Raw genomic sequence first — 20,885 nt, forward strand, 5'->3', positions numbered from 1 at the left:
TCTCTCTCTCGCTCTCCCTCCACTCCTCGATGTCCGCAGCGAAAGATGAAAGAAAAGAAAGAGGGAGGAGAGAAGAGAGACGAGCGCCCCGATGGGCGGACTCTCTTCATACTTTTCCCGGCGCAACAATGGAAAATTTATCGTTGTTACTCCGCTCGAGTACCCAACCGATTCGGCGCCAGTTTAGCAGAGATGAGAATTCGGGGATGCTATAAATAATCTGGAAGAGAGTAAAATACAGAAATAAAATAAAACGAATACCAGGTGACTGTGCCGCGTTCGAATTCACCAGGCTAAGTTTCCAGGTTTCAACCACGCGTTTCACAAAATTCAAACTGTAATACAAATTAAAGTTGTTCTGTGATGCTCACAATCGGTATCGAACTGAATGTCTGGCGAAAACAGTTGAGGTGAGTGTCCTGCTTATGGACCCTGTCCCAATCACTGACCTTTATTGGTTTTATCCGTTTGTTCCTTGGTTCTAAAATTACCAAAAAAAAAAAAATTTGTACCGTACAACCCTCTGGCAATTGGTCTTAATAATCGAGAAAATCACAATTTGTGCCATCAATTTATGCTTTCCAACTTGTTTTTAAATAAAAGGTTCAATCATTGGGTCTAAACGAGTCAATAAGTAGCGCACCTACTACCTTACTTTTCGAATCGCACGAGTGTCGTTGATCAGGCGATGACACTTTTCGCGTACCTTCTATATAAATTCGGTCCCGATCCGCCCTCGTTAAGGACGGGTAATCTCCCTGGAATCCGACGTAGCGTGCCTCATATGCCCACCTGCACTGTCTAACGCAGACACACGTCCCCGAGCTCCTGCTCGTATAATTCCCGCACACGTATATTCGTATTTATATAAAGAGCATCGCCGATATGAAGTGGCGGCGGCGCGACGAAACGCGGGGTGCAAGCTGAATGCCCCACGTATCTGGGATTCCAGTCATTTCAAAACTGGATTCCAAGGACCCGCGAAGGTCGCGCGGGAAGAATTCCTCCGCGCCTGCTTTTCCTTCTATCCCACCTTTGTAGATACAGCCTCTCTTCTCCTCCTCCCCTAGCCCCTTTTCTCCTCTTCATCTCGTCAGGATTCCAGAACTCATCGTTAAATATCCCGGATATCTCGAACAACCTTATACCTTATTCAAAATAAAACTATAATTACAGGTGATTATTCACGCTAAAGGACCTTCATTTTCGATCCAACACACGTCTTTTTTCCCAACAAATCGCTTCAGATTTGTTTCACCACCAGCTATATTACCAAGCAGAACGATAATATTGTCGATTTATCTAATGAGCTTAACTGTGGAATAAAAATGCGAGAAAGTTACGGAGATGGGAAATAATGGTCAAGATTTACGGAAGAAAAATTGAGCACGAATTTCTGGCCCATGGTTCGACACGTGTAGGCCAACTCTGTCAGTTTCGCAATCGGTCGCGGTTTTTCGAGTCGTACCTTTGACTACCAGCATTTTGCATATAAATACGGTGATACTTTGGAATAGTTATTGGCTTACGAAAATGAAATGACGCATTTTAGCCCCTTGAAATCGCGAGCCGAACCGGTGAAAATGGTATTTTCCGGGCTTAGACGCTCCGAACTAGAGTTCAATTTTGCATCCATCCCCCCTTTTGTGTGCCCGAGTTATATCTTATCGATATTATGCGTATACCTTATATCACACAGAGACGATTCCCCGACAAATGCCAGCGAAGCCTTTTTCCTCGCGGGATTCAGCGCCGCTACCGCAACCCTGGTATCAATGGTAACAAAGCGGTTGAATCCGGCGTATATCCATGCTCCTTCACAATAGAAATCGAAAACTTTTCTCTCCAGGCTGGGAGTTTTTTTTTTTATTATTTTTTACTATTAAAAAACGAGATAAAGAAAAAAATCCCACGTTCGATAACGACGAGCACAAAAGCGGTAGCAAAATTTTTCGTGGGTTCGCAGACCGGGAATATCCAGGATGCAAAATTGCCGTGGTATCGAAAAAATTGTACAAATTGTACGATGGTCTTTGCCCTCGAGCGTTTACATTCACCGAACAGAAATGCTTACCTTCGTTTTTCAGCTTGTGAACTCGTATAAAATGTTACACGGCTACACGCATCGTGGAATCGTCGCTCGGTCGTAAAAACTGAGAGGCAATTCATTCCGCGCTCTCTCGTCTTATACACTCGGCCATCTCTTTTTACTACAATTTTTCAATCCGACGCATCCGATGAACCGAATTGAGACAGAAAAAGCGGAATGAACAAGGATGTAAAGAGAAAAAGAAAAAGAAGAAAAAAAAAAAAAAAAAATTGAAAACTTTTACAACATACTTCTGCGTCGTTCATCGCTCGCCGCACCCAATCTTACGCACCTTTTTCAACCGCTATACTCGCCTCATAAAAATCTCTATAAACTCAGCGATCCGTCGTGTTTCCGTTTTGCGAATGCTTTCTTTATTTCACTAAAATATTACGACGAGATTCGAAAATGTGAAAAATGTGAATTCTCTGGATACGTATACCTACGCATAACTACCGATCCAACTTTCTCCTCGGGTTGATGTATCGTACGATTGATTCGCGAATATACGATTGGCGGAGTGCAGGAATAACAATACTCTCGTAAATAAGATTAGACCTAAATCCTTCATCAGATTGCTTCAATTAATCCGGGACGCATCTTTACGAGCTGGTGGAATAATTTCGCGCCTATCCTTTGTAGAAGGCGCGCACCAAAGGCGGCAAAGGTGCCGAACGTGATGGTATTAATATTGTAAGTAGGGGGGGAGGCAGAAGAAACGACCTACCATAATCAATCAGCGCGTTGCCTTAATCAATTCGGCTCTTTATCGGCTAGTCCCGGCTCGCTTTCTCCTTGTTCGAAGCCTGCAATCATCGGAGGCAAAACGAACGGATGCGAGATTCGCGTTTCCCTCAAGCATTCGAACTCGCTCGATTCAAAGCTACACCGAGAGGCGCGGGACTTGGCAGCTTTGAATCGTAACGAGTGAAATGTGCACGGGTGCAAGGATCCTCAACATCTACACGTCGACGCAAAAACCTTCGATTCTCGAGCTTCGTCTAGACTCGAAAGTCTGGTGGATGGAGCATCGATTGGCTGACATTTTATTCTCGTGATAAATTGGGGCTTTCGTACCGCACTCGACGCCTTTCTTATTTTACCTCATCTTGACGTTTTGCACCAGCGTTTACACCCAGGACGGGAGTAGTTTTTTATCACGATGAATGGATCGGGTCGTTTCGCTTTCGGGTTTAAAACGGTGGGTATTTAGCTAAGGTGACGCGTATGCAGACGACGACGTTCAGCCGTCGAGCTCCGGTTATCTAGACACCGTTTTTCTCGAGACGGATGATTGCCATTGCAGCTGACGTCTCCGGGGCGATTTCAACTTGGGCCAAAGCTTTGTCCTCGCGACTTCTCCGACTTTTCCCATTATTGCTGTAGTTTCCCTTCCCGGTGCTCTTGCGCTTCCCCCACACCCGTCAAGGTTTCCGGACGTTTCCTGCCTTCCGGACCTAACGAATAAAATAAACGGTTTGTTTCCACGCTGCACTCGGATCGCAAGGAACGCCCGCTCCAGGGAAGATCATGGGCGGAGAGGATTGACCGTCGAGTGACGCGAAGTGCCCAAAGCCGAAGGAACAAATCTTGAGCCAGACTTATATCGTAATCCCCGCCGCTTGCCGACAATGGGGAAAAATCATTCCAAGATCTCCAGTCCGCGTCTTCTTCCTGGGCTTTCCGCTTTTTCATGCCCTCTCGAAGAAGAATCCAGAGCCATTGCCGTGACGTTTCCGATCTCCGATTCTAAGCCCGAAAGGGCGAAATTTATAAGAAGCAGGAAGGAGTAAGCGTTGTGCTTTGCGACATCGTGGCCAATGTTCCCTTCCCCGCTGCTCGCCCTCACCTCTCGCACTTCGAACGCGCACCTCATTCGAATGCCGAAATTCTGGGAGGGTGGCGGTGAAATCCCCTTATATTTCAGTCTCACCGTCGTCACTTTTCCCGGCGAGGTATGGCCGCGAGAAACGAAATCTAGTAACTGGAGAAAGTGACCTCGTCTACTTTTCCCATCTTCCGTTGAACTCAAAAATTTTAAGTTTGCCCCACGTGGTTTGGTTGGAAATTTTGGAAATCTTTTCTGCAGCAACGATCAGATCCGCAATCGAAATAGATAACGAAATAGAAAAAAAGCTCGTCCTCTATCGTTTGAAGCAAGTTTTTTCCCCAATTTTCACCGGGTATAACATTTGGTAGAATCGTACATTCGCCTGTAGGACAAAATGCAAAACCTCGGCGCCGAGTCGTCCGGGATGAAAGAGCGCTGGAACCAGCAGTCGCCCCGACACGGTTCAATAGAGCATATAAATGAATTAAACCGACACGATATACGAATTTATCTCATCCGAGCTCAGGTGGTAATTTGGTTTGGCTGCCTTGCGTGCTGCGCTTTTCGAGGAGGGTGGAGAAACCCGTTTATGAAACCCCGACGGCTGGCCTCTGGCCAACTGCAGTTGCTGTTTGTATCTACCTCCGACTTAACTAGACGATCACTTTCGACGATCCTCTTTCGCGAAAACGCAACGCTCGGTATGATTTCGCAAAATTTACTTGATTTCAATGTGTGAAAGAGAAAATTTGGAACCACGTTAAAAAGCAGTTTCCTGACCGAAGGCGAAGCGAGGGCGCAGCTTTGGGGTTACAGCTTTCGGAACCCCGTCGACGATAACGCCGTCATAGAGGCAACCCCGTGTCGCATTTAGAACAGGCCTCGGCAAGCGGGAGCTCTCGCATATTAAACACTGCAGGGCGCTAAACTAGCACCGGCTACCGCTATTCCCGTAACAAGCCATCGGGCTTACTGGGACGACCCTGGAATTACCAATCGCTGTCCAAGTTTCATCGAAACGCCGTCCGTATCGCGTCCTTCGCTGCACTAGATTCCCTTCCAGCCCGTATATTTATCCTCTTGCATAGCCGCAGGAGAGTCTATTTGCTCAATCCATGCCTGGGTATCGACCAATTAACGAACAACAAAGTCTCGCCAGTTTTCAGGCTGGTTCTGCAAGCTCTGCTTACGCGCCGCACCTCTTCAATAACGTAATACATGACATATGGAAAAGCCAAGCGGTGCAGTGCCGCCTGGTATTGCTGGCTAATTGTGCGTACACCGTACCTACCCGCCAGCCGCACGGTGCGTGCTCTAATTGGAAAGGCAGAGTTGCATGCAAATGCAGCAGCAACGTCACGTGTTCCGGGTGTTGTAACCTTGTGCTGCCGGTGAAGCGGAGCAAATTGAGCGTCGATGGTGCCTGCGGTATTTCGACATTGCCGATGATGCCAATGGCCGCAGGTCGTCGCTTCCTCTTAGAATCTTCCGCAACGCGAGCCGGGATCTTTCGAGTTCCTCGAAGCTCATCCAATGCTCGACTTTACCTTACCGCAACGACGGCTGTTGGGTAAAGCTCGGCGTTTAAATATACCCGGCATTAGAACAATCTCGAACTCGGTACGCCCGGACCTCTCGGGCTTTGTCAGTCTTCCGCAGCTCCGACTTCGCCATTCTCCTTGTTCCGTTCTCCATCTCTCGGCAACCCGGCCCCTGCTGTTGAACGGCGGGCACCCTTGCGGTCAGTTTCTATCTCCTGAGATGCCACCTCCCCTGAAGTCTGACCTCCCATCGCGAATCAAACTTCACAGAAGCACATGCCGCACGCTTTCCAGTCGCCCGAAGAGCGGAGGTCTTGGAGGTCTTGCGGCCTTGTCCTTTCACGCTCGGCCCTCCCGCCCCCTTCGGGACAGGCTTCTTGTAGTCCGACAGGCTTATGTTGGGAAACCCGAGGCCAACCGCAGTGAGCTTTTTACTCGTGATCCGGTTCATTGTTACCGTTGTCATTATTCCTCCTGGTCACTGATAATGGTCTTCTTGTCATTTATCGTGTTCAATGGCTGTCGAAGTAATCGCTGAGGCATGTTCGCCGGTACTGTGTCCTTTCTTTCTACCCTCTAATTTTTACAAATTTACATACTTTATGGAGAGCTACGTTGGCTTTATTTTTTATTTCTTTATTTTTTTTTTCTCAAGAATCTCCATCATATTACCATAAAACGACACTTAGGATACTACGGTTAAATTAAAACAAATCGAGTCCTCGATATCACCGTTACTTTATTATCATAATCCGCCAATATAAATTTATTGGCACGGTTTAGTGCTCACGTCTTATCCTTCAGACGCTTTAAGAGCCGCGTTCGATCGCTACGTTCGCCTCATCATTTTAGTTTCCATTTTTTTCCCTCGTTCGTTCGTTCGTTTTTTTCTTTTTTCTTTTTTCCAACCTATTTTCCCGTCTGCTTGTACACGCCGTTGCGAAGATTGATTCCGTAGATTAGAGCTTCGAACTGAGTAAACGTATCCATAAGCAGATAAAGCAATGATTTGTGCAAAGTTCTCTCCATCCCTCTGAGGATTTAATCAAAACCGAGGCTCGTCCTGTTTTCGTATAATATGACTAAACTCTGCAGATGGTTCGCGTAGCCTGGTGAAATGTTTGGGGATTAGAATCTGCACCCCCCAAGGCTTGTCTCGCCTTGAAACAAACGGCGAACGTCACTCACTCGTGTAATTCCGCGGTTGCGGCTATCTCGTATTTCCTCGATCTCTCTCCCCCTTTATACCTTTTTCTCCCTCGGACGTTGCTCCTCGTTTGGCAAGCTTGAAAGCTCGAGCGCGAGACATAATTGAAATGATTAGGGGTAACAGGGCGCGACTTGAACGGCACCATCATCACGGCGCGAGTGATTGCAAGCGTGACTTCCGGGGCGCCGCGCGCCATCTTGACCGGCCCATAAGGGACAAAGTTTCTCGTCCTAGGACGAATATAACGAGGAAAGAAGAATGACGCTGTCGTCCCGGACGTCCCGGAGGAAGGCCGGGCGCACGTGCAACGGAAAGATTAAGCGAGAGTCGGGAACGACGCAAGCCGAGCAGAAGGATGCAGGACAGGGAAGTAAATCAATTTAGGACTAAGGCCGGAGGTGGTCCGTCCGTCGCTAGGCAAGCCGAGGTGAGGCGAATTCGAGGCTCCTGCCTAAAGAGAATATCATAACTCGGCGAGAGGAGGGGAGGGGAGGGGTGGGGAGGAGCGGAAGAGGAAGGAGGGAGAGGAGGACGCCCTCCCGTGAACCTGCGTCATCCCCTAATCCTCCGTCTCCTTTTTCTCTCGAACGCCTTCTTGATGTACGACGACGTTGAAATAGTCTTATCCGTCAGCCCTTTTACGGCAATAAAGAGGCTTGTTTGAATCCAGGGTAGTTTCCATTGGAATTGCCGTGATTCTTTCACTCGCTTCTCTCTCCTTTGCTCTTTTATATTTTACCTTCGTTTTTTTTTTTTTTTTCTTTCATCTTGCCTCATTCTTTCTATTTTTCTTCTATTCCCTGTTCTCCAATAACAGGCTCAAACTTATCCTACTTCTTGACGAGTGAGCACCTATATACATACATGGGGCATTCCACGCCGACTCAGTAAACGGTTGAACATGGCATTTTTTAATTTCATCAAGGAGTTTTACTGAGTTAGTGCGACCCCTGTAAAGCTTTAAAAAAAAACATTTGGTTTCCTAAACGAAGCATTTTCACGTAAAATTGAGAGTGGAACCTCGTTGTTTATTTATTATTTTTTTTAATCATTCTTTCTATTTTCACACCTTTCTCTAGAGTGAACATTTTAAAAACGCAGTCTTGTTATGCAGCAGTTTTTTATAGCGTTGAGTCTTCTATCTCAAGTAGGTATCTACTATACATTCTGCCATTTTGTTTGCACTTTTTTCCCTCCCAACAGCCAAGTACCAGCTCACTGAAGTCCATCCGAAGAATTTCGGTGAAACAATGAAGTAGCTTATTTGAAACAATAGTGAAACGTGAACGCTCGCGACTCGCCTCTCGGTAAAAACGTTGCATAAAAGTTTCGCCTCTATTTGGCTACAACGAGGCTGCCACTATACTCTGTCGGACAGCTCGGCGACGAACTTTTGTCAGTAAAAACTGGGCGACAACTGTGGTGAAGTATTTTTTACAGTCAGCTCGGTTTAAATGAGAGAGTTGTTACCCCGGGAGTGAGAACAAAAAAAAAGAAAAAAATATAGAAAAGAAACTACCCACCATAGCGCAAAAACATCTGACGAACTTTCTTGCCAACATTCCCAAAATTCTCCAATACACAGTTGAATCTGATCTTTTGTGAAGCTGGACATCAAGAATCTAAGAATTGCATAACAAGCACAATATTAACTGTGAAATAATGAAACAAGCACTTCGTTCCGGTGAAAAGAGGCAAACAACTTTGTACTTTAATCACAGCCCTGGAACCACGGTCCGGACGTCAACGTTCTTCGAGAGGAATTCGGAATTTCGTTGGAAACATCAACCTCTACCAAACACCCAGAATCTTTGTCACCCACGGGCAAATCCTCGCACGGCTACTGCTTGTCCTTTCCTGCTGCATATTTTCCCTAACTTCATTTTCCTCACGAAATTCACCGTCCATGTTGTGAGAAATTTTTCAAAGGGTCTGTCGCTCTCCGTGGTTTATAGGTGTGAACCGAAAAGGGAAAGAGAATAACGCCTGAATAAGTGGCAACGCTAGTAAAGAAAAAAAGAGAGACTCCCAGAACGCGGAGAATTTAATAGATCGTTCGGATTCGATCCGCGGGGTTTGTCCCGAATTGTAATGGCTGATAATAGCTTTTTTATGTCACTAAGAGCCGAGTTATTAACTATATACCTACCGTTTATTTGGAAAGGTTCCAAAAAGCTGGCAAGATTCCCGTCGCCCGTAATAAAATTTCTCCTGTATATCGTAAACCTCGGGGTTCTGGAATCGTGCCTATAATCACCCCCGTACATGCAGCGCAAAGTATTCTCTGCCACTTGCCATCGCCGGCGTCTGCGCTACTTAGCACTTCCTTCTTTTCAATTTACGGCCTATCATTGTTTCTCGAAATTCGATTCGACGGAACATTTTTCATCTCGCGAACTGAACGTATAGTGAAGAACAACAATTGTCTCTGCGATACTTGGTGATAATCATCCACGTATTCCATGAATTTCTATAGGTTTTGCGTACAGCCATTGCACAGTTCAGCGCATTGATGATTCGCCTGCAAACGACGTTTCCGATAGCGTCCATTATTCCATTTCGTTTCATATCCATCGAATCTAACGATGCTGAGAGAGCCGAATCGCTTCCCTCATCAGCCGCAGACATCCCGGTTGCTGAATTTACATTCTCGACTAGGCCAAGCCTTTCGTCCAATACAGAGCTTGCAAGCTGACGATGAGCATTTCTGATGCGAGGTTGATCTGCTTTCTGGCGGTGAGAAAATATCACGGAACAAGGGCGGGATTGATATGATGAGAATCTATCGGTATAGTCTTGGAGAGAAGCAAACTGCCGGGAGAATAATAGCCATTTTATGTGACTAAAAACGGCGTTGTTATCAAGCGCCTAGTTTATTTGGTAACCTTCCAAAACCGAGCGTAGATGGGTATGCATGTGTAGTAAGATCGTTGTCGCCTCGTATGAAATTGCTCTCGCGGAATATAAGCTCAAACGTAAACTTCGAGCGTATTCGCATAGTTTCCGCAATCACCGCAGACCGACGGTAAAGCGTCTCGACGTTTTTTATTTCAACTTGCTTTCATTTAATTGCCGATTCTCGCTTAATTTGCGTTCATTGGAAGAAGCAGGTACCCGTGTTTTTCCACTCTTTGTACGACAAACTTTTACACACCGGACCATTTTCCTCCACTTGGAATCGATTAGCACGCCGAATGGGCGGTCTATTCCGGACCGCGTGCGGGATATAGACGCGGGCACAATGATGCTGAGTATAATACCCCGCGGCGTTGGCAAAAGTTCAATCCATTCACGCGCGGTAATTAGGAATTTCATACCGTAGGCTGAGGCTTAAATTAAAACCGTAAATGCTGTGGGTAACGGGTGTGCCGTGGCTGGATGGCTGGATGGCTGGATGGTTGTTTGGCTGGTTGGTGTGCGGCTGCCCAGTTATACCGAGGAGGGATCAGCAGCTAAATTATTCATGGATTTACTTAAGTTAAGGTATTATATTATACGGTACATTGGGTTTGTGCGGTAGTTATTAGGGCTTATACGCCCGGAATAGGGTTACCCGATTCTGGGACATACACTTGTCTCAATGTTTCGTGTACAGCTACGCTACGAGATTGGTTATCGTCACTGTGGGCATGATAATTAATACTCCGGTACAGGGATAGTATTCGTACCTGATTGCGTTATTTATGTGATTAAAATCACCCTCGGAATTCACCCTCGCCGCAAACCATCGCACGAACCTGTTTATCCCAATTCTCGACGTGCCGTCGGGAGAAACGACATCTCAAAATATCTCTTATTATTATCATCACCGTCATTTTCAGAATTTCGTGTCCAATAATACTCCTGGCCGGGTTAGGTACGTGGGGCCGAGGATTTTGCCCTGATCTTTCCGTCAAGGCGGATGAAATTATTACCACGTGACGGTGAAATCTCTCTTCGAAGTATATGAGAGACGCACGTGGAATGAATACGAGTGTTGGCCTTTTTGCCGGGCTACAGTCAGACTCTAGAACTATGCCAAGTTTCTGCAGCGGTCAACTAGGGATATTTACTCGGTTTCTCGGTTCAATCTGTTTTTTTTTTCTCCTCCTCCCTCTTTCTCTCAATTCAACCCGTTTTTGGAGGGTGACGGAACGCCGAAGAAAATATAACGCGGCTTGGAATCACGGTTGGATTTACGAATAGCTTCGACCTTCAAATTCACCCTCGCACCATTTTCTGCCCACCTTTCTGCGCGTATCATGTCTCTCTCTGGTTCCAGTTTTCATTGCTACACGTGTGGCTTCAACCTTTACGTACCCATTTATTGTATCTATTGTGCTTAATTTTTTATTTCTATTTTTTTTTTTTCGCTTCAAATTTATTTCATTCAGATCGTTCTATAGAAAATCAGCAACCATTCTACGGTAATTTTCAGAAGGGTTAGAAAAGGGTCCACAGCTCCGGATCGAGTGTCAAATATAGTTTCAGACCGTGTATAGGCGAAGGTTGGAAAAATTTTGAATTCGAAATATCGATCGATTTAACTTTTGACGAATTTTCAAAGCTTGGAAAAGCTTGTCGGTAAACTAAGTGAAATCAGAACCGAGCGTGGCCATGAGTCGTGTAAATTTGACGTGACCAGCCGAAATAACGGGATGATGATATTGAGGTAATCACGAGCAGTTTGCTGAATTTGAAACACTCGCGCTTCGCATCCTCGCGTGCCTTGTACATGAATTGACGTATAACCCGGAAGAAAGTGGGCGGGAGGATGAAAAAAATAAATTGCCCCGAAGCCCAACTTTTCATGACCTTTATAATATAGTTGGCGTGATGGACGAGAAGCGGGTGATGTGAGATCCTTCGCGGTCCTCGCGCGGGTGAAATGCCGAGCGAAAGCTCCCTGTAAAGCCCTATTTACTAGGTTACACCCTTGCCGCGCCTATTGTTTCTGCTTAATTATCCGTAAAATAGCCTATCTCCTTTATGGCCATTTATTACTCGCCCTCCTCTATTTACCTATACGAACGGCTCGGCGGCATCAACACATGCCGTCGAAAGCGATATTCGTTCCGAGGGTAAATTAGCCGGTGGTCTGGACCATACAAAGCACCAACCGACCGCCGGATAAGGCGGGGTATGCTAAACTTGCGGATCATCCCCTCTATCTATACTCCTTGAATTATTCCGGTCGTCCGATATCATCCCGTATCATGCCATGTGATTTATAAAGTATGCGAATGTAAAGCGCGTGAAATTTTTGTAAAGATATTCGTCAAGTGCATTTTGCTGTGCCTAGGGAATAAAATTAAGAATCATTCTTGCCGACCTGATCACAAAAAAATTGTTGAAAAAAATTTTATCAACAAATTCAAGAATCTAGCCACGAGCTAAAATTTTTTTAAAACTATAAACAATCAAGCCCTCAACTCAAATTGCTGCAAGTGTTTTTATTATCTTGAAAAACACAAAGAAAGAAAAAAGCAAATCTAAAAATAGGTTTTGAACCGTCCAAGCTTCCGTCCCTGCCCCGAACCTCCGGCGTGGCGGCAGACGTGCGGGGATCGATTGATCCTCGCGAACGCCAACACCTTGCGTAAAGGCCCTCGACATCGCCCACACCTCCTCCCATTTCGAAACGACGCAGGCATACGCAGAGAAACGTTTCGTATTAATTATTTATAGTAATGTGATATTGATCCGTCCGGCTTAACGCTGGGCTCTGGAGCTACCCCGCCCTTTTCGCCTCTGCCTCCGCCATGCGCAGCGTTCCGGTCGCTCTGCCCCTTTACTCGTTATATCCAGCATTCATCGTACGCGAACTTTGCGCTACAGCATGAAATTCAGATTTTTCATTTTGCCTTTTTTCGGTTTTTGCAAAGGGCTTGAAGCTTCTCACCATGTTTACAATCTCTCCCACGCCTCCGGTTTACTCAGGTTCTTGTAAAACTTTATTGAATTTTTACGGGCAGGTTACTTTTTACAAGAAATCGTTTCCATTTTAGTCGGCTTATTTCGACCCAGCCATCTTGAAATGTGAGTGTTTTCCATTTCAAGCATGTGCGGTTTGACCGATTGTCGAAGAATAAGGAACGTGTATTGTAAAGATATAATTCGGCTAAAGGAAAGGTTTTGAAAGTTGCAATCGGCTTACGAATCGGGCAAAAGATACACTTGTTCGTGCAATTTTTACGGTTATAACAAAACTCTATTCCCCTTTATCGCAAACCTAAAGCTCCATACCTGCAATCCGTATTTTCTTCATGTAACATTTTCATTCGACCGAATTCGGTATCTAATCCCTTGTAATAAAATTTTATAAAATCCTCGAAACTTTCTCGCTACCGGGAAATCCGCATAGTTTGACGAAATTTCGAAACCTGCTTCCCGCATACAATCATGGTGCAGGACATTTTCCGTCGCATTAGCGTTTCAATGCGACCCCGGTCTCGGTACATTATCTCTTATTTTTATCTTTATTTTCGTTCGTTATGAAACAACATCACGGCAAACTCGCAGAGTGCAGTCCCTCGACTCCCCCGGATGTACGCACAATTATCTCCGATCTATTTCGGCGGCGTTCTTCGCCATTAGCTTCTAATTACTCTCTCTCTGGTTGCTACCCACTTTCGACCCTCTCCACCCTCTCCACCCTCCCCGGATTCCGACCCCCCACTGAAGCCCCATTGAACGCATAAACGCGCCTGCACAGGGAGCATAACCGAGAACCTCGGCAAAGGGTCGCTCGCAGGGAGACGCGAATTTTCGAAACTCGAACTGTGTTTGCCCCTATCTAGTATCCTCTGAGGCTGATCTCTGTTGCTGGGTAGGGATTTGCTTAAATCAAAGCAGACCAGCCGCGCTAACTCGACACGATCTATGAATGCCGCCGAGATTGCAAAGGCAAAGATAAGCGCCAACTTCCTCATTTTCTTGAAACATTCCGACCCCTCGTCGTCTCTCCGAAATCAAATTATCCGTACCAAACGCCAAACTCTCGGTAGATCGTTACAACTTCTGCAACCTGCGCCCTTGCGGTATTTTTCCTTCTCTTTTTATCTTCCTCTCATTTTTGTTTTGCACACGCTCTCATTTCCTGATTTTAGTCAAAATTACACAACGTGCCTCGGTGAAATGCTCCGCGTTGTTGGTATCTCGGCGGTGATAATCAAGAGCGTAAATACTGAGGGAAAAATGCTGATTCTCGAAACATGTACTCGAGGGAAGCTTAGAAACGGGTTTCGGGAAAATTCACACATTTTCGGTACGTGACATGCAACGGCAGAAGCGACTCCGTAAACCGCGGTAATTTAACAACGCGCATTGTTGTGTGTATAGTTATGGTGAAATCAGGCCGTGGTAAGCCGGGATAGGTTCCACTTCTGACGGGGGCTTATGCATTAATATATCGGCATGAAAATTACTCGGTTTTAACCAACCGGGATGTATCCCAGCCATGTTCATTGTCCATCACCCGAAGGGCTCATACAACCGTTCGTCGATTAATGAACTCTCGATGATGGTTTTTTTATTGGGAAAGGATCGCAAATGGACGGCCAGAGGGCGAAAATTTCACCAGAATTGCGGTGCGTTGAATAATTTCGGAGTAACAACATTTTTTATTGAGGTAGGAATAGCCGGATTTGGACAGCTAAAAAAAAAAAAAAAAAAAATTACGGGGAATTAGTCCTGCGTTGTCAAGTTGAAATTCTTCAAATTGAAATTCACCAAAATGCCGGAATTGGTCGCGTTCAATTTGTCATCCTTCAAGAAGGATCAAGAAAGTTTAGTGTCATTTTCAACGTTGTAAATTATTTTACCACTGTTATTACAACAGTCTTGACAAGTTTATCGAGCGTTGTACAAATGTCAGCCTTATTCTGTTACTTAGTCGTAGCAATATCAGATATGAACTGTTGTTAGTACAATAGCGTCATGGGTATTATACAGGGCGGGCAATAAGAAAAAAAGAAAAAAAAATGACCAATTTGAAACGTGAATAAAATCCGAACGCGTTGACCGATTTCCGAAAAATTTATTTTGCCTGAAACTAGAAGAATGAAATTTTCATGACGTCTTTTAAAATCTGAAAAATCTTCATTTGCTACTGAGATACACGCTCTTAAAAATCGAAAATCGAAACAAATGATAAGCACAGTGTTGTAAATTTTTTTGGCAATGAATTGAAGTAAAATAAATGAATCCTTGTCAGATACCCGATACTTTATGTATAACAGTAATATTTTTTATAACCCGTAGTTTAATTAGCATACAATTTTTGCTTTTCGTCGCATCATCGAAATATAATATATCTCTAGACACCAAGTGCAGGTACACCGACGCGAAAGCAGGGAAATTTTTCTACGGGATTTTTGACCGCCCCGAGGTCCCCCAAATGAAGTATCATCGTTATCACTCCACAGCCTCCGGCGAGCTGCCGCGTCGGTATTATGCGGTTATATTATCGGCGTAATAAACGTTGCATAGAGAGAGCGAGAGATAGAGAGAGAAGGAGAGATGGGGATGGGTCTGTGCGTCGGCAGAGGCGAAAGGCAGCGTTGGTCCGCGATGTAATTTGTGAGCGGATAATTATCGCTCGTGCATGGTCTACCCGGGCTTATACCTATAGGTACGAGTATTTTCGAATGATACGTGTAGGTATCTGGATCGGGGCGTCGACCCTCGGCCGGAAGGCTGATAGCGCCTGCACGTTGGCTGAAATACGTACTCCGTACAGAGAGTACGTCCATCCCTTCCGCCTCTCGCAAAGCTTCGGGAAAAAACGGGGACCGGATACACGCATGTCCTCCACCTTGGAGAAAATCACCCGGATAAAAAGCCACTCCGGGAATTGCTAGGGGTGTGCGAAAAACACGCGATCTTATGTGAGACAAACGGAAGCTTTCTTCCCTCTCGTTACCATGCAGCAACCTGCAGAGTGCTTTGCGGATGAAGGGGGGAAAATATAAAGGCATTTCAAACGTCGTACAGACGAATATTTCGATGGTATTTGATCAGGTTTCACAGCTGTCCTCGAACGTTTATAGAGAATTTATAGGTTACACTTCAACCTAGTCTTGCAGGGTAAACCTGGAATTGTCTGGGGATTTTTAATTTGGTCATGGAGAAAACAAATTTTCAGTAACTTAATAGAACTGAAAAAATGTCAGGGAAAACTAGGTTTTAGGTCCTGGAAAACCTGGAAATGTAGTGGAATTTGTTTCCCGAAAATTTGTGGTCAACCCTGTCTTAGTTTTCTCTTCGGCTGGATTCTAACGCCTGTTTTAGCGTCTAATCGGAAAGCACCATAGCCAAAGCCCGCGCATCCTGCGGGAGAAGCTCAACGAACTTTGGGTTTAGACAGCCGTTGAATCGTCCAGAGCTCAGGGTTAGCAAAACAGAGCCTCTAGATATGGTTTATCCTCCTTCCATTCTCCGCGGTGAAACTCGGAACGATTTGGCGGCTGACTAAACGCAAAGTTTGCTCTTCCTCGTCGTCTCGTTGTAATTCGACTTGGATGGGTTAAGTGTGTGTTAAATTTCCTCGCTGGTGTATAAATTTTCGCTTCAAGTACGCACCTGCCTGCAGCTGAGGATCAGAGAAAAACACTTGATTACGGACTGTCAACTTCTTGCGGTTGAATACGAAATGATTTCAATTCCGTTATTCCGACGGTCGATGCGAGCTTCGCGAGGTAAAGCTCACCGAGCGATGCCCGCAACCCTCAGCGACGACATCCCTTTTAATCGCAACGCGTCAGACTAATCTTCGGCCTATACTAGCTAAAGCTTTTAAGGTAACATCGGCCCGTTGATCCTCCGGTCCATTTATCTTAGAAAGCAATTAACTACCCGAGGGACAAGAAACCGTGTGTAAAAGACGCCCTGCTTCCCTATCTTCCCCCTTAGTCTTCCAAATTGGTCCTTCGTACAACTCGTTAGTAGGCACCTTTGAAACGAAAGGCTTGATCGAAAATTTTGACATCTCTAAGCTTGGATACTTGGGTACGTACTAGGGCGGTCCTTGAAAATATAACCCCAAAATGCACTTAATATTGCCACATTGAATCTACTATTTTGAATTTTGTAATTTCGAGTTCAGATTCGTTATCAGCGACTTGAGAATCCCCCAATACGAAATTTCATCCACATCCGTTCGGTACATTTGATGTGCCCCTGGAAGGGTTGAATGGAATCCATCCTCTTTGGGGCACGAGTTAGTGTTGAGATAAAGATGTAAAAAAATTACAGAATTATTTTGGAACTACATCGAGCCGATTTCGAGGGTGAGCCGGTCAAAATTCAAAAATGACCCTTTTAATGACCACCCTGGTACGTACATATCAGCAATATACAAATACACGCATTATGGGTGTATGGAGCGGGTTGACTTTGTTTTTTCGCGAACCGAAAGGTCGACGCGTCCCGCTGGTTACGGGTCAGGGGATTTATAACCCTCACGACCGAGAAGACGGCCAAGTCAGCGCTGCTAAAAAAAAGATGGGCGTCAGGGAGCGGGGGTGGTGCGCAAATTTTGTATTCAGCCAACATCTCTGGCCAGCACTACTATTACGCTGGTAACTACTTATTCAAACTGGACCGTCTAAACTGCTGGACCGACTACCTTTCCGGTTCTTCGTGGTCTCGGCCCTCCTCCCTTCCAACCGTTGACAACCAGGACACGTCGCCGAGGGTTCCGCGCCCTGACCTTTTCTTTCTTCTTATCCATCTCTCCCCCAGCCTCGCTTCAGCCGTCGTTTTTACAGCCGTTCTCTCTCTCTCTCTCAAATCCGGTCCGCCTCTTCCTCGTCATCGGTCGCCAACTTTATACTTCATTTTCCATTCTGCATTTCGCATTTCTCACGTTGTTGTTATTTGTGTTTGCTGAAACGTTGATGCAGCTTCTTTGACCTTATTAGCAACGCAGAGCAACGGAGGCGGAGCTTGAGCAACGTATGCTATTCCGCATATTTATTTAAGCTCGATATAATGAAGTCTCTACTTTGAAGTTCGTTGAATAGTTACCTTCATGTTTCGTTTTTTGAACGGATGCGTCCAGTACGAACTTTATTAATCAGATTCCGCGCACGAGCAACGCGGCTAATAAAGTATCGAGATATATTATCTGGAAACAAACATTTGGAATATAGTAACGTTACTATAACGATTAATCTTTAAATCTAAGTTTCTTGAAAGGGATTGCAAATTGTACTACAGTGAATTCTTTCCAGTCCTTTTTTACGATAACGTTACCAATTACAACCTCGTTGAAAACAAGATATTTTCGTATATGCCATGTACACTTCTCCCGATATCCTGTCGGTATTATCGAAACGAAGACAGAAACAAAGAGGAAAGTAAGAAAAGGTAAAGCGGGCCAGATTAAATCACTTTGATAAATCTAATCAAACGAGCAAACCACAACCGACTAAAAGTCGCTCTCTCGCTCATGTGACCCAATCCATTACGCACAGACCAATTCTGCTGCTCGGTTCGCTATCGAGCTAATCAGATTGAGCCCTGCTCTTTCTACTTTCGATACTCGTATACCGACGGGCTACAGCCGTGCCACAAAAGTTCTAACTTGCAAGATTATTCGCAGCTTATGCGGAATTAACTTACGACAATAATCGTAGTCATAATCGTAATCGTAGTTTCACCGGCTTCCGAAAGTAATCGTCTGGTACTTGAACGCGAAGCGTAGCTTCGTGCCAGAAATCTATGGCAACAAATACTGCAGCAGACAATTGCCGTATGAAATATTTTTGCAAGCTATACCTGCTCGTTTGCGTTCACCCTTGTAGTATAAGGTTGGCAGACCCTCGTCTCGGTATCGTGACTCCTGAATCTTTTACGAGCCTATCCACCCGTTGAGTATGGAATTGTTAATGTTACCGAATTCGCGGATCCAGCATTCGTTCTCTGTGCATTCGAAAGTACGGGTAGAAAAGGCAAAGGCAGGATTACTCGAAAGAGAGAGGAGCAAAAAGTACAAAGGGATTTTTATTCAGGGCATGTAACGTCAGAGCCAAAAGTGTATCGAGTAACTTGTTCGAAAGATCCAGATGCTACCGACGAGTTTATCCAGTTGAATCTGATTAGAATCATAATTTACCTACCCCTGATGCCTAAATAAATTACAAACTAAACTTGGACTGTCAAATTTCGACTGTCGAATAATGGACCAGATATTTTAAAACTTGTCTCGAAGCGCGCTCGCTGCGGCAACGGAATATATAAAGGGAAGAAAATGAGCCTGAATTTTGCAAGTGGGTAGAATGGCAACCGTATAACAAATACATCGTGCGTTTAGCTTCAACGCGATACCTCTGCTAATATTTATATACCTGTACCCATATACCTATACATATAACGTAGGTACTTAGGAGCGTGTACGCGCGTGTAAACGAGTCAAGTCTAACAATAAGTGCGTTCGCATACACGCGGCATTGTGTTTATAAGTGCGGATGTATGTATTGAAGTTTGCTTTAAGCTACTGCGAAATTGGTTGACGTTAATCGAAGGAGTTGGTTAAAGTTAGTAGTAGGCAAAATTTGAGATTGTTTGAACTGTGTCGAGGCGTATTACAACGACAACCTTGCTTTCACGTTCTGCTTCAGTTGCTGAGGAGGAAGTGATGCTTGGGGGACGTTCCGCGCAAGGAAACAGCCGTGAGAATTCGGAGAACGGTAAGGTTCCACCTGCTCATTCGCTTTCCGTAGTTATTCTCTTTTAAGCTGCGTGTGTTTCTCCATTTTACACTCAACGTTCGTCGCTTCGTTCTGCGACTCATCCATTCGCATTGATATTTGATCTGATATTACAGAAGACAGTCCCGACGACGAGGAAGATGAAGATTCCGAACAACCCCACGTCGAGGAGACAAACTTCGATTTCACCGACTTCCTCTACCGGTGGGTAGCTTTTATTTCTATTTACAGTATTTACTTTCGCATCCGGAATAACTTCGTTGAATACGATAGGATTTTCATGTCGAATAATCCGCTTGACCGAAACAGGTTCGTGAACGTGAAGGTCGTAAAATCCTGTTCCATACTCCTGAAACAGTTTAAGGAAAATACGGCTGATGTTAATCACTGCACGGTTAAACTTCTTCACCGCATTGCTGTACAGTGTAAAACGCCGGCGATGTTATTCCAGGCATCGATATTCCGAACATTTCAGGAGATTTTGGCGTCTAAGAATCCAGAACACAAGGTGAGTGAGGATCAGCGACGTCATATCCCCGGGCTTTGTTCCATCAACCGCAGTCTGGCGAAATTCTATTTTCAGGAATTGGCAAAGTTCGCTACCTTCATTGTAAGAAAGTTCGCCGAAGTGGCGGAAAAAAATCCCAAGGCCTACATGGAGCTATTGTTTTGGAAAACGACCCGGGAAGCGACCGAAATGGTCGAAGGCTACGGGGTCGAGGTCGAAAACAAGAAAGTCTCGCGTGGGGTATGGACGGATACCGAGGAAGATGAGCTTCGTACCCTGTTCATGGAACATCAGACAAAGAAATATAGCGAAGGTAAACCAACGCCCCGCAATCTAAAAATAATGCCTAACGGCAGGGAGAAAGGAAGATAGAATAAAGGAAAAGAAATAATAATAATTCAACGTCAAATAGTCCACAAAACCAAGCCCCGAATCTCTCTCTCTCTCTCTCTCTTTTTCCCTCTCCCTCATGGTGTTCCCGAGAAAAAATTCATTAATAATTCGTCAGAATTTATTATTTGCGAAGTTTTTATTCTCCTCCTCTCGCTCTATATGTATATAAGGGTTGACGGGCACAAGATTAACGACGATACCAGAGAGTAAAATAAAGTTAATGGATAGTGCTAAAAAGTTCTCTCTCATTTCTCTCTGCCCTATTGTCATCCCGCCACTTCCATTTTCTCTCTCTTACACTTGAAAATTTGTAACGACGATTTTCCTCTTTAGACCTGGTCGATTGGCTGTTGAAGAACATAATCAACGACAACCGCACGAGACGAGGAGTCATCAAGAAGTTGAAGGAGATGAGTCTGATAGTAAATTCAAAGGTGAGTCGACGGCGACGTCTTTATACTCGAAACTCTTGGACCAGGCACTACACAGATCTCGACGAGATGCTTGAAAACAAGGGAACCTCGATTAGCGGGCTAAGCTTTCGTCTTTAAGCTCGCAACTATCCTCACCGAAAAGCTCGACTGTCGAGCTAGGAAAGTGCGCTGTTGAGTATCTTTGGAA

At 45.0% G+C, this 20,885-nt stretch overlaps 1 protein-coding gene across 1 annotated transcript in view; it reads left to right on the forward strand.

Moving 5' to 3' along the window:
- Positions 1 to 20,885, forward strand: part of timeout (circadian regulator timeout) — an 88,060-nt gene that overhangs the window by 60,368 nt on the left and 6,807 nt on the right. Inside the window, exons 15-19 of the mRNA XM_046620603.2 lie at positions 19,274 to 19,342; positions 19,480 to 19,567; positions 19,673 to 19,871; positions 19,947 to 20,184; positions 20,598 to 20,698. Coding sequence (XP_046476559.1) covers positions 19,274 to 19,342; positions 19,480 to 19,567; positions 19,673 to 19,871; positions 19,947 to 20,184; positions 20,598 to 20,698 — 695 coding nt within the window. The remainder of the gene's footprint in view (positions 1 to 19,273; positions 19,343 to 19,479; positions 19,568 to 19,672; positions 19,872 to 19,946; positions 20,185 to 20,597; positions 20,699 to 20,885) is intronic.

Source organism: Neodiprion pinetum, chromosome 1 (assembly GCF_021155775.2).
Source record: "Neodiprion pinetum isolate iyNeoPine1 chromosome 1, iyNeoPine1.2, whole genome shotgun sequence".
In the NCBI taxonomy this organism is placed as follows: Eukaryota; Metazoa; Arthropoda; class Insecta; order Hymenoptera; family Diprionidae; genus Neodiprion; species Neodiprion pinetum.